Genomic DNA, 15,036 nt, shown 5'->3' with positions numbered 1-15,036 from the left:
CCAGAGTGAGAAGAGGTAATGACAGCTGAAGAGAGACGGACAAAGGTCATGAGAGGAACAAAAAGTTTGTTGGCAAATAAAAACAGACACGCCATATGCCAACCAGGTCTCAATCCAAGAGGTTAGGTTTCAAAATAATACGCATTCCAGCTGGCAGTACTGACTTCAGGCGGTGTGCATTCCCCCGGAGTCCGTTAAGACTGATCCATCGACGCAGAGTAAAGATAGCTCTACAATTTTTTTTAAAACACACATCTGATTGGTAACGAGCATCTTATCTCTTCAACCTCCATCATGTTCTTAATACTGCTCCTGATGCTCATTTGCTGCATCTTCTTATACTCAACATGGAGCTCAATGTACAACGACCGCAATCTGCCCCCCGGACCGACCCCTCTGCCCTTTATCGGAAACCTGCTGCAGATAGAACGGGGGAAGATGGCGAAATCTTTGAAGAAGGTTGGTTTTTTCCATTATTTATTAAAATGCAAGAAAAAGATGGTGACCCAATGACAGCGAGCCTACTGAGGGGTTTTGGTATTGGGTTCACTCAATCAGTTTATGACCCTGAATGGTCTCACAAGCAGCAATCATTTTGTATTCTAGTTTTCTGAGAAATACGGCCCGGTTTACACCCTGTATTTTGGGCCAAATCCTGTGATTGTGATCAGCGGGTACGAGGCTGTCAGAGACGCTCTCATCATTCAGGGAGACGACTTTGCGGCCCGCGGGAAACTTCCAACGATTGACAACTTTGCTCAGGGTTACGGTGAGAAAAGCTGGGAGTCGGATACGGTTTGTGTTATCGACACTCACACATTGATACAATTTTGCCTAATTTGTGGCAGAGAACTTTTTCATGCACAACTTGGCCTGAAACCTGCTCTGCGTAGAACATGGAAGGATTTGTTTTAACCCCTTAATGACAATCAAAATGCATTGTTTTCAATAGGTTTAGGGACCGCCCATTGTCCTTAAGGAGTTAATTCATATTTCAGCAGCAAGAATACAGATTCTTTTTCCTTTTGATGGCAGATCGGCCCCACTCAGTCCTGCTATAAAGACTCGTCTTAGATTCAGGAACTATACGTCTATCCCATGCATGTTTCAGTCCTCTCGCTGTGTTAGCCCGTGGAAGTGAGTGTTCTCCGCAAGGGCAGGAGACAGAAGGTTCACTCTGCAGCCGAATAAACAGTCTCTTAGCTTCAGAGCCTCGCATCTCATGTCAATAATCAGCAAATAAAAGAACACTCCTCTTTTTATACTAAATAGGATGTCAAACTCACTTCAATAAATGTTCTATTGTGAATCCATCCAGTAGCATCCAGTCCCAACTCGGAGACGTCTCTCACCAGCCTCTCCCTCAGGTCCAAAACTGCAGTACTTTTTAGTAACAATTGTCCATGACCCTCCCCCGCAGCTCCTGCCTCTGCACCACAGGCGGATTTTTAAAAGGCCTGACTCCAAGCCCTTCTTGGAGGATTTAACCCCATTGGTATCTTGTTTGGGTGAAGGGTTTATACACTCCATTACATAGCCTCTACCACTTCTGTTGGGAGGCTGTTCCATTTATCTATCCTTTCAGCAAAGTAAAACTCCCTTCCAAGACTCTCTAGCTTTAGATTATGATCTCCTTTTCTAACATTTTGAATCCATTGAAATAAACTTCTCTCCTGTCATTTGTTAAATGCCTTTATGTATTTTAATATCTCTCCCATCTCATCTCTTTCTTCTCTCTCCTATCCTCTCTCTCTCTCTCTTCTTTCCCCTCCCAAACCGAGTTTCTTTTCCTGATAATGTTTAATGGTTCTGCAAATCATTAATCATTTTTACCAGTATGTTATTTGGCTCTATTACATTTGCTCAGACCTTTGTCTCCAACATGGCTGGGTGACAACTTTTATTCACTTCCCAAAAATGTTTGGAAATTGGTATGTTCCAATCTGAAGAAATTTTGTAAGAATTTGCATTTCTTCACTCAATAGTTATTGCGTAAATAGTGTGATGCCTACGTGACCACAGATTAGACGAGATTAGACAGAGTTGACATTATTATTGCCAAAACAACACCACATCCCAATGACTGCCATCGTGTACCAACACAATAATGTATAGCATGGTGGCCATCTAGCTGATGAACCCCAGCTCCAGTATTTCAATATTATGTCTATTAAAGTTCACGCATAATAAAAAAAATATATAGCATTTTTACGGAGAGCTTGACCAGTCGTAGGCCAGTCGTAAGTATGCGAAGGGGCTAATCCATAAAAAGTGATTGTTAAGCATTTTCTTCTCTTGCTAGAGAAGAAACCGACGTGTTATTGTAACCAGCAAAACCTCTCGATTTCAGTTCCACCTTATACTTACCTTCCCGGTAACTGACAGTATGCATCCTTGGGGTATTTTTGCTGCTCTGCACTGTAATGTCCTGAATTTTGGCACAATAACCGCACCACCATCACACAAAAAAACGCCGATAATGATCACGGCCATGCATCAGAACATGAAATGCAATGTCTCGCTTTCAGGAATAAGTTTCAGCAACGGGGAGCGATGGAGACAGATGCGGGGCTTCACTTTTAAAACCCTGAAGAGTTTTGGATTTGGGAAGAAAAGCTTTGAGTTAAGAATCCAGGAAGAAGCGGAATGCATGGTGGAGAAACTCAAGAATCTCAGAGGTTTGAGCTATTATAATAATAGTTTATATATATATTTCTGTTTAGGTTATCACTTCAGGTTTTTATTGACCAAAGACCAAGGGTGACAAGTTTCTATTACTCGAAAGGAGTAAATTACCTAAAGGCAGTGCTGGGTTCATGAGTTAACTGTTACGGTGGACGAATTGCTACAAATTAACTGAATCCGATGAGATCTTTCCACTATAATTTTCATTTTGTTTTTTTTCTTTGCAGGGCAGCCCACTGATCCAACCAAATTATTCATGTATGCTTCTTCCAATATCCTTTTCTCTATCGTATTTGGGGACCGTTCGGAATATAAGGATGAGAGGTTTTCGAAGCTCCTGGGATACGTAGAAGAGACCTTTCGTCTGATAAGCAGCCCCTGGGGACAGGTAACGGCGTTGAATTTCTATCTATAAAGTTAAGACCTGCCCAATGTTGCGTCATTTAATCTATTCTGTAACATTCACTAAACGTATTTTCACCAATCCACTAAATGTCTTGAAATGGTGGCTTCTTTTGTTGTGGAGGAATGAGAAAAGGAACAAACGTTTCCTTTGGTTTCCAGTTGCAGAGCGTCCTTCCGCAGGTCATGAATTACGTCCCTGGTCCTCATCAAAAGCTCACAGCCACTTCTGAAGAGATGGTGACTTTTATAAAAGAAAGAGTGAAGGCCCACCAGCAGACGCTGGACCCCAACAACACCAGAGATTTTATTGATGCTTTCCTTATAAAAATGGAAGAGGTATGATCTAATGATTTATGGGGATGTTATATGGAGTAATTGGATGGATTATAGAGAGATTCTTCATTTTAAAAGAAATTGCAAAGGCTTTTACTTGATCTCCAATCCAAAAGTGCCTTTACGTTTCCCCATGCTAACCAAAGAGTTTAAAATTTTAGAAAAGCTATTTATTCACTTTTGCAACTGAGTATAATCCTGTTCTAAATGATCATCTGCAAAGGCACGAACGTGAACTCAGTTCTGAATAGATCTCCTTAATATCAAGCTTTTTCTGGATTTGTTCTTAGCAAAGGGTCTATACTAAATACATAAAGAACTTAAAGGGCACCTCCTAAGAGGTTATAGGGAGGAGTATATGGAGCAAGAGGAGGGGTTATAGGGTGGGGTATATGGAGTAATAAGGGGGGTTACAGGGTGGGATATATGGCGTAATAAGAGGGGTTATAGGGTGGGGTATATGGCATAATAAGAGGGGTTATAGGGTGGGGTATATGGAGTAATAAGAGGGGTTATAGGGTGGGGTATATGGCGTAATAGAGAGATAAATGATTACAGAATAAAAGTAAGATGAGGCTTTGTGTTTTTTTTTCTCCTTTCCTGCAGGAAAAAGATAATCCTAACACAGAGTTTAATATGAGGAATTTATTACTAACAGTCCATAACCTGTTTATTGCGGGGGCTGAGGCCGTCAGCACCACCCTGAAACACGGGCTGCTTCTTCTGCTAAAATACCCCGAGATTGAAGGTAGGCTGTGGTACCAGGAAGCCAAGATGGCCATTCTTAGTCTGCTTGTTAGTAGTCAATGTGCTAATAAACTTATTTAATTTCTTATTTAATTTCTACGCCTATGAGTTTAACAGTATCTATTATATTAGACGCATACACCTTTAAATATATACACAAACAGAAACAAACATACCACAGACATCTTCTCGCTGCTTGTTTGGATGAACCATGTTGGTGTTCCGTTGTGGTTTATGTCACGATACAATGCTCTGCCAAGGGTAGCTGCAAGCAGCCGTGGTATATATAGGCCCCTGATTACTGAATATGCAGCAGGTATGTGAGGAACCCAAACTCACCATGACAGGGGACATGTGGGAGACATGGAGAGGAAAAATGATCTCCCGTGCTCAGAGTTGTTGGTTACTGGCGATAATTTCTTACAAACTGCTCATGTTGTATCCTACCTATTCATAATAAAAAATAAAATTTTGATCTGTTGCGAAATAAACTGACTGTATGATCACTACATTGATGGTTCCTGCTTTAATATATTAAGCACACTTTGCTCTTATGCCTCCACTATTACCTGGTGTAATAAATATATATATATTTGATTTATTAAAAACTAAATAAAGTTAAATATCCAGCCCTGTTATGGTATCCTCTCCTATCATGGCAAATATTAAGAAGCGATATAAATGTTCCTAATAGCAGGGCTGGGTGATAGTGGTCATCCTTGTATGTGCCAGTCCAGTACTAATTTTCTGTTATAAATATGCTCTGTCAAAGAAATTAACCAGTCTATTGATCTTTTTTATTTCACAGCCAAAGTCCATGAGGAAATTGATAAAGTGATTGAACGAGTTCGAGGCCCGAATATTAATGACAGAGTGAAAATGCCGTATACAGATGCTGTGATTCACGAAATCCACAGATTTGCTGACATTGTTCCCTTTAATACCCCACATATGACAACCAAGGACACAAAGTTTAAAGGATATACCATCCCCAAGGTAAAACTATGCCAGAGATTAAGGATATTAAAATTATGTAACAAGCTAAAAAGGACCAAGTTAGTCATTGGGTTTATGAAGGACTGAGCCTAGTGAGCTTCACCTGCTGGAGAGTAAATGTGATGAGATTTCAGTTGAGAGAAATAGATATTGTCATATCAACCAAAGAGAAAATGGGGTCTTTAATTGACGTTGATGCATTATATTGAGCCAACACAGGACAATATATAAAGTTCACTCCAGAGGTATCTTTATTACAAGGAATGAGATATTAATAAGGGAATGAGACTGATTTAATTGTACATGACACAGCCCTTCCTGAAGGAGAAACTCAATACAGTTGAGCTCTTCATAATGCAAAATGAAGTCAGGGAAGTTAAATTGCAGCTTTCCTGCAAGTTCCAGATTTAGGGAACATGTAACATTAGGATGTTTTACTTTATCGAGAGGGTGGTAGATAAGTAGAACCCTCCCATCATAAGTGGCAAAGGCTAATACAGTGAGGGAATTTAAACATGTATCGGATAGGTAAAAAAGCTATCCTGAATTAAGGGAAGACCAATGACTGATTAAGATCTAAGTCTAAAATCAGGAAAAATAGGAAGACTATGGTTATTTCCTGCCGTCCCAATTCTATGTCTCTATGTAAGCTCATGATTAAGATTTAACATATCTAACATCAGGAAGACTATTTGGGCCAAATGGTTATTTTCAGGCATCAATGTTTCCATGTAAGCCCATATCTGCCAGAGAAGTGGGACATACATTCCATGAGTATTTTTTCTGTAACACCCCTATATTTTTAGGGTACCGATGTCTACACTCTTCTCTGCTCCGTCCACCGAGATCCCGGGTATTTCTCCACCCCGTACAAGTTCAATCCCAACCACTTTTTGGATGAGAATGGCGGCTTTAAAAAGAACGAGGCTATGATGGCGTTTTCTGCAGGTGAAGCGTTTGTAGAGAGGGCATGAGAGAGCGTGAGTGAGAATGTGAGATGGTGTGAAAGAGCATGAGAGCGTGAATGAGGGTGAACAACAACAAATTTCATTTCTGAATGTAAAAATCCCCTGAAGGAAATTGTTGTCAGAAAACGAATGGACCAAGTCTATTAAATAAAATGAAGTTAAATAATTAAATATAAACTACAAATGGCTCCAGCGCTTGTGTATTAAAGGTTAAAATGTCTTGTTGCAGGGAAGCGGGTCTGCCCCGGGGAAAATCTGGGACGGATGCATTTTTTTCTGTTCTTCACCACCCTCCTTCAGAATTTCACCCTGAGCTCGAAAAGGAAATTCACCGAGGCGGACATCGCACCACGAATGGCGGGGTTTCTAAACACCCCCATCCGCTACGAGCTTTCATTTATCCAGCGCTAATTCTACAAAGCATTGAGCATTGGTCTGGATATAGCTTCTCGTTGGTGATGCTTGTTGCAGTTTTGAGGTTAGCATACCGCCCAACATTTCAAAATGTGAAAGAGGAACACGTTGTTTTAAAAAAAATCTCGCGGAACTCACCAATACAAGCAATTGCACTTGAAAATGTCGCGCTTGCATCGCCACTTAAAACACGCTTTATTTTTGTCAGCACAGTCATGCATATTAAAAATAACCAACACACTGAATTGAATTCCCATAAGGCTCAACCACATATACTACTTCCATGATGGTGGCTGAGCGTCATGGGAAGTGCAGCAACAGTAAAGCTGCAGAGGCTAGCTGTGAACTAAAATTCCCATGATTCTCAACCAGCCAGGTGTCCCCCATAATGCTGGCTGAGCATAGTTAACCTCCCTCCCTACTGCAAACATTTTTAGATGAAAAAGTTCCATTTTATTCAGTGGAACAAAACACTGATCACATTATTCTTCACGATATTCTTGTAAGAAACTTTTTTTTCTTTATTAATTCATGTAAACTATTTTTTCATATTTAATAAAAGCTATGATTGAGAAAGCGGGACAGAGGAGGGGATAGGAGGGGATAGGCGGGACAGCGGGACAGAAACCCAAAATTCCACCCTGTCAGCCAGGAATCTGTATTTATTTTCTAGGTGTCATATCTGCGGCAGCCTCTAGAGGCCGCCTGTCTGTCTGCCTCTGCTTACCTGGGTGTAACCCTACCCTTTAAATAGCTGGTTCCTCCTCCATTCATTGCCTTTGCATTGCAGTTTAGCAGCCTATTGCTGTGGCTCTGTATCAGGTCCTGAATTGTTCCTGGTATCCTGTTTCTCATCTTCGGCTTCTGACCTGGCTTGATATTGACCACTCTCCGGCAAGCCATGTACCCTGCCAGAGGGCTTTCAAGCCGTGTGCCCTGACAGAGGGCTTCCAAGCCGTGTGCCCTGACAGAGGGCTCCTTGCCGTGTGTCCAGTGCCCTGACGTGTGTCCGGCTCCCTGTCAAGAGCCTTACAGCCTGTACTTGCCTTTCTTCCAGCTTCTCCAATACAGACCATATCGCACTATTCAGCCTGTGGTGTGTTTCTTTTCGCCTGTCTGTATCATCCTTCTAGTTACAATGCATCATGGGGTACAAACTGAGCCTCTGGTATCCCCTGCAACTGGGCTCCTGACACATAAATATGTAGTCGGTCCCCCTCCTTTGCAGCTATGATGGCTCCTGCTCTTTCACAAGATTTTGGGGAGTTTCTGTGGGAATGTTTGCCCATTCATACAGTAGAGCATTTGTGAGGTCAGCACTGATGTAGGATGAGACCCCTGGCTCACAATCTCTGTTCCAGTTCATCCCAAAGATGTTCGATGGGGTTGATGTCAGGGCTCTGTGATGCCGTCAAGTTCTTAAACCCCAAACTCATCCAACTGTGTCTTTGGAGCTTGCTGATATCCAGTCAGAGAAAAAAACTGGTGACATTTTTTTTTAAACTTTGGAATTGATTTATTTTTGCAACTTTGGAAGATGTTGGTGTAAAAGGACGATTCACAAAACATGCTCCAAGATCAATGTCCTGTGTTGTCTAATTTTCCACAAAAAAAAAAATAGTTTTTTTTCTTGGGTTAAACTGAAATATGAAACCACCGTATCGTTACAAATGAGACACGGGCCCAGTAAATCCATGTTTGAAAAACAGAAATGTGCATGTTTCAATTTAGACCCCATGATATCCCCAAAACATGGCAAATCTATGTATGTAGGACACGGCTATATCCAGGAAATGTTGTTGAGTAAAAAATTAAGATTGTGTTCTGTATTTGTGTATTTGATGAGGAAATAATAATAATATTTTTTTTTAATAAGGGACAAACAACTGCTAAAATATAGGCTACATCCGAACAAACACTCCCCAGGGAGAAGTAATGGAGTACTTCCAGAAACAAACGATCCCGTTAAAATTACTACATATCCATTTTTTTTAAACTACCACACATATTCTGTTGAAAAATTAAATACAATAATGTAAAAAAAAAAAAAAAATTTTCCAATGTCGTGGATCTTTTTCATCCTCCATTATAAGAAACGGTTTTAGAAGAAAGCCCTTTGTTATCTTGAAAAAAACAATATATGGCTTGCGCGGGTGTGATAAATGAAAGAAGAGGAAATTACACCTAAACAATGACAAAAATGCTGAAACCCATTGTCTCCTAAAGAGTAAAATAACATAAAATGTTTGAGTCCTTAAGAGGTTAAGGACACAGTTTTGCTCAAATGGTTGCTTGGCCAATAATAATAGATCACAGCAACGTCTGTGTCGCCCCACCCCTTAAAATTAGATGGAAGCAAAACCAGTCGCAGGTTCCAACCCCAGATATTTTTTGTTTTTATATCTAAGATCAGGTTTCCAAAAAAAAAAAAAAATAAGTTTTTGCACGCAGTATTGGCTCTAAAGGACATGCATTCCTCTGGCGTCTGTCCAGTCCAATCCACCCACACACAGTGATAGTTCTGGATCTGTTAAACCATATCTCATGAGCGGCTCATCGTTCCAGTATCCATCATGGTCTTAACGTCTGCTCCTGGATCTCTTTTGCTGCCTCTTCGTACATTCAACATGGAACTCAATGTACAAGAAACGCAACCTGCCTCCCGGGCCGACCCCTCTGCCCTTTATTGGAAAGCTGCTGCAGATAGAACGGGGGCAGATGGCAAATTCTATGATCAAGGTTGGTCTCTTTTAGTTGTAGTTATAGTGACCTAGTGACATGGTTAATGGGACCATTCCATGTAATGTGATCTAATGAAGACCTAGTGAAGAATTGAAAGGTCCAAGAGACTAATAACAACCAGTGGGAATATTCAGCTATTATAGTTTATTTGGACCGTATATTTGTTCTATTCGTTTTATCCTTGCTAACACTCACATTGTGTATTTTAGCTGTGGGAGAAGTACAGGGACGTCTACACATTATATTTTGGCTCCAGTCCTGGCATCGTCATCTGTGGGTATCAGGCTGTGAAGGAAGCTCTTGTTGACCAGGGAGAAGAATTTGGTGCCTGAGGAAACCTCGTTACCATCAACAAGTACACCCAGGACTATGGTGAGATGGTGGGAGGCTTCTGGTTAACAAAAGAGAAAGGAGTTTAGAAGCCTCTTGGATGAACCTTCAGAAATACACAGTGCACAGTAGACAAAAGGAGCCAATGTGAGATTAGTAAATCTTTAAAAGTGCCATTCTCCCTATTTTGACGGTTGTGGGGTAACTAAAAAAGGACCTCTGTTATCACTCGTTCCTGTCTCTTCATACCATTTAAAAATTGTTTAGAAAGGCCCCCTCTAACCTGGACCACAACGACATGGATGTGTAAGTGGTGTGAGATGGAATGTGTGTTAGCATGAGTGGTGTGGGAAGGAATGTGTATGTTATAATGAATGTGTACATGTGTGTTAGTATGAGTAAGTGTGTGTAATTTTTGAAGATGTGTTTACATATGTGTGCCAGAGTGTATGTTGGACGGGCAAGGACAAAGAAGGCACAGACAAACAGTTTGGGGGCAATGATGGCACAAACATGCTGTCTGAGGGCAGTGATGACAGAGACCAGCTGTTTGGGGCAAAGATGACACAGATAAGCTGTTTGGGGCACTGGCAAGCTGGGGCAAAGATGGCACAGACAGGCTTTTTGGGGTCAGGATGGCACTGATAATCTGCTTGAGGCAAAGGCACAAGCTGTTTGGGTCAAAGGTGGCACTCACAAGCTGTTTAGTGCAATGGTGGCATGCTAATGCAATTATATGTAAAAATGTAATTAATTCAGCAATTTCTTTCCAGGTATACGTAAATGTCATGTGACACAAAAGTTAACACTGAAAAAAAAAAAAGCACTACGGAATTTGATGGCTCTATATAAAACAATAAATAATAATAATAACCTTCCAACTCCATCAAAGGTCACAATGATGGAGGACGTCAGTACATTACCCTAAAAAAACCTCACTAACTGGTTATGGCAAAAACAAATCATAAAACGTAATAAAGGAAGATAGGTGATTAAAAAGGTAGAAAGATAGACATGAATTTAAAAATCAGAAATGTTTTTCATTCCTATCCCTAACACTATACACTAACTATAGCCTAATCCTAACATCTAACTGTACATAACAGTTTCACTTTCCACTAACAGTACCCAACACTACCCCTTACATTATCCCCGAATGCCTAATCTAACCCCTAGATCTAATCACTAAGCTGTTTATTTACTTGAATGCTAGTTGGATTTGAGACTCTGATTGAGCCAAATGAAGGGAAGAAACTACGGCAAAAGCCAGCCATCCGTGGAAGAAAAAAAGGAAAGTCCCTGACATGCACCATTCATCCCGATAAGAAAAACCTCAATATCATATGTTCCCGTTAGATTTGTGGTGTTGGAGGTCCACTTAAAAGGTAATTAAAGTGTATTTGATGTGCTCGGGCAATGTACTTTCAGGGAATATATATAGTTTATGGGTGTTATTTTGGTGTTTGGGGATAGCCAAATAAATAGTGTTATTTTGGTGTTTGGGGATACCCCCATCCCACAAATCCTGAATCCTATCCTCTCCTGGTTCAACTGTAAAAAAAAAAAAAAAAAAAAAAGGTGAAACTGCTTTGCACTCTCATGATTTGGGGGTCTTGTGCGTCTGGCCAGCTGGAGGTGGGCCAACCTGGGCGCCAGATTAAAAAAAATCAAGTCCCAGGGCGTAAAAAACTGCAAAACTTAAAGGGTTAAAGCTATCTTTGGACACCATTAATGACGCGCAACTATGTCAAAGTACCACAGGTCTTATCTAATTTGGCAAGACTGTATAAAGGCACTGCAGTCCCACTGATTGAGCTCCATGATAAACAAACACAGACCATTAGAACTCCACGGAGTTTGTAGAGAATGAAACATTGTTAAAAAGTAACCCTGCTTCTATATAAATTGGACAATATTTATCTTATTTTGGTTTCATTATTGGTTTAAAACTATATATTTATTCCGAGATGCAATAGAAGGAACAGCTTCATTGCGACAACTCTGAAGCATTGCGTTGCACAGTGATGAATGGGTTAAACGTGTATTGGAAATTGTGCAAAATTAATCAGATAAGATCTGATATTCTAGAAAGGTGGCTCCTTTCACGTGAAAATTATTCCAAACTCATTAAGTAAAAGCTCAATAATGCCTGCAGCGCAGTAAATGAATATTAAACGATAGCTGAGCCAGCACTGGGGTAAATTAATCACCCGATGCAAACTTTTGTACTAACACACTGTGCAAGCGCCACAACGGTAAGCTGCGGGTCCGTGTTTGGCAGTCGTCACGCCGCATACACATCACCGGAGTTTCCCAGTAGGCCAGTCCTACCCCGGCCTCCATGATAAGACGAAGTCTTCTATCAGACTTGGTGGGATCCAGAGCAAAGATTGCTTGTAACCTATTCTATGGTGATACAAGGAATAAAACCACTACCAATGCCACCGCTACCACCCCTGGTGCTACCAATACCCCAAGCACTACCAGCAGTCAGATGATAGTAGCAGATCTGCTTTTGGTCAATAAGATAGTGAGGTAGAAGATGAAAGGTCTACTCTTGCAGCAGTATTGGACCTTACTCTGTCTACTGCCCAGGTGGAAAAGGAAATGGTCATTGACGACGATGTTGATGATCTGGATTTAGATTATGAGCCAGATGACGAGTTAAGGGACACATTATACAGTGATAATTTCTAGGTAGCAGCAGCGTAGCTATGCCACGGGTTCCCAAACAGGCACTGCCACCACTGTGAATGCTCAATAACTTTGAGACACAGATGCTTCCCAAAAGAGTTGAATAAGCAGATGTTATTGCTCGTGCACACGAGGGAGTGCCATCAGCCAGACTGCTCTCCGTTCATGAAAACAACACGTCTTATATACCTTTACAAACAAGACAGCTATGTGCTAAGATCTGTCTACGTGACAAATAATCAGTGTCCTGAAATATACATTGAAAAACAGAAATCCATTCATCCTATTATGGTCAATTTATTTCAAAGACCATGCTTGCAATCACTTCTGACCCCCCCCCATTGTGGCCCTTGAATAGACTTGGTCAGTTTCTTTTAACTTACTTGGAGCAAAAAATAGCACAACACCTGTCCATTCTTTACCAGTTAGGGTTGGCATAGGATAAAGTATCTGCTGAGAAGCTTAAGACATATAATCAATATTCACACCGCCAACACAAGGTTCATAACATAGAAACATAGAAAGTGACGGCAGATAAGAACCAGTCGGCCCATCCAGTCTGCCCAACCTCTGAGTCCTTTCCTTTAGTACCGGCCCTTATCCTATATCTAGCTTGGCCTTATGCCTATCCCATGCTTGCTTAAATGACTTTACTGTATTAACATCTACCACTTCTGCTGGAAGGCTTTTCCATGCGTCCACTACCCTTTCCGTAAAGTAATATTTTCTGATGTTACCATTAAACCTTTGCCCCTCTAGTTTATGGTTGTGTCCTCTTGTTGTGGTTTTATTTCTCATTTTAAATAAACTCTCTTCCTTTACCTTGTTGGTTCCCTTTAAGTATTTAAATGTTTCTATCATATCCCCCCCTGTCCCGTCTTTTTTCCAGGCTATATAGGTTAAGATCATTTAACCTGTGCTGGTATGGTTTATCTTGTAATCCATGAGCACTTCCCTCTTTCTACTGCTAATACCTCTCGCTATACAGCCCGACATTCTGCTCGCGTTACCTGCTGCTCTACTGCATTGCCTGCCTACCTTTAAATCCTCAGAAATAATTACCCCGAAATCCTTTTCCTCACACGTTGACGTTAGGACCGTCTCAGATATTCTATACTCTGCCCTTGGGTTTTTATGCCCCAGGTGCATTACTTTGCATTTATCTACATTAAATGCCAATTGCCGCAGCTCTGACCATTTTTCCAGTTTTCCTAGATCGTTTGCCATTTGGCTTCTCCCTCCAGGAACATCAACCCTGCTGCAAATCTCTGTGTCGTCAGCAAATAAACATCCCTTTCCATCAAGACCTTCTGCAATATCACTAATAAAGATATTAAAGAGAACGGGGCCAAGTACAGACCCCTGAGGTATCCCACTGGTAACAGGACCTCGCTCTGCATATACTCCACTCACTACAACCACCTGTCTGCCACTCAGCCGCTGCCGGATCCGTTCAACAACATCGGGATCTAAACCCAGAGATTGCAGTTTATTTCTTCGATGTGGGACGGCGTCAAAGGCCTGACTAAAATCCAGATACGCCACGCCCCCCGCAGCACTGCGAGCAATGACTTTACTCACCCAATCACATAAATCAATAAGATTTGTTTGGCGGATCTTCCTGAGGAAAACCCATGTTGTTTTTGATCTTGAAACCCATGTGACTTCAGATGTTACACAATCCTTTCCTTTAACATAATTTCCATTAATTTCTCCGCTACAGATGTGAGACTCACCGGCCTGTAGTCGCCCGACTCATCCCTACTGCCTTTTTTGTGAATGGGCAGAACATTCGCTACTTTCCAATCCCCAGGGACGACTCCCGTTACCACTGATTCATTAAATATATCAGTTAACGGTTTTGCTAGTACCCCCCCGAACTCTTTTAATAACTTGGGGTGAATCCCATCAGCCCCATCGACTTATTTGTCTTTACCTTAGACAGCTGAAGTAGAACCTCCGCCACGATAAACTCACAGATTTCAAACGATTCAGTCTTTTTTCCCATTCCTTCATTTTCATCTGTAAAAACTGAACAAAAATATTCATTGAGGCCGTCAGCTAAACCTTTATCCTCTTCTACATCCATTCCTTTTGTTTCTAACTAATCCTTGTTTAACTTTCCTTTTCTCATTTATATATCTAAAAAATGTTTTATCTCCATTTTTTACTGAGAGGGCAATTCGCTCTTCTGCGTGTGATTCAGCAGCTCTTATAACGTTCTTTGCCTCTTTCTGCCTAATTTTATAGATCTTTCTATCTTCCTCACTTTGGGTATTTTTGTATCTACTAAAGGCTGACTTCTTGTCTTTTACGATTTTGGCCACTTCTGCAGAGAACCACAGCGGTCTCTTACTGACCAGCCTAATACAATTTTCTGTTATCTTCAATAATACAGCTTTTACAAAATCCCATTTCTCCTGAACGCCATGTAAATGGCCCCCGTCTGATAACGACTCCTCTATACATATTCTCATTTTAGAAAAGTCAGGTTTTCTAAAATGTAAACCTTTTGTTTTTGTGCGGTGTGACTCGGTCACGGCTCGTATATTAAACCACACAGACTGATGATCACCGGATCCCAAACTTTCACCTACAGAAATATCCGTTAACAAATCTCCATTTGTGACACTAAATCCAATATGGCCGCCTTACGAGTTGGTTCCTCAACTACCTGTTGAGTTTAGAATATCCGCACTCCGGGCACAGGCAGCTGCTTTGG

At 41.0% G+C, this 15,036-nt stretch overlaps 1 protein-coding gene across 1 annotated transcript; it reads left to right on the top strand.

The window, feature by feature from the left end:
* The first annotated feature begins 291 nt into the window (after positions 1 to 291).
* On the top strand, positions 292 to 6,560 carry LOC128502714 (cytochrome P450 2G1-like). Its single transcript, XM_053472605.1, has 9 exons — positions 292 to 459; positions 607 to 769; positions 2,529 to 2,678; positions 2,913 to 3,073; positions 3,250 to 3,426; positions 4,030 to 4,171; positions 4,979 to 5,166; positions 5,973 to 6,114; positions 6,364 to 6,560. The coding sequence occupies exons 1-9, from the start codon at positions 295 to 297 to the stop codon at positions 6,543 to 6,545; spliced, it is 1,470 nt and encodes a 489-aa protein (XP_053328580.1). The 5' UTR covers positions 292 to 294; the 3' UTR covers positions 6,546 to 6,560.
* Positions 6,561 to 15,036: the final 8,476 nt, after the last annotated feature.

This window comes from Spea bombifrons, chromosome 8, assembly GCF_027358695.1.
Source record: "Spea bombifrons isolate aSpeBom1 chromosome 8, aSpeBom1.2.pri, whole genome shotgun sequence".
In the NCBI taxonomy this organism is placed as follows: Eukaryota; Metazoa; Chordata; class Amphibia; order Anura; family Pelobatidae; genus Spea; species Spea bombifrons.
Note: the sequence above shows the minus strand (reverse complement) of the source record. Positions and strands in the feature narration are given on the sequence as shown.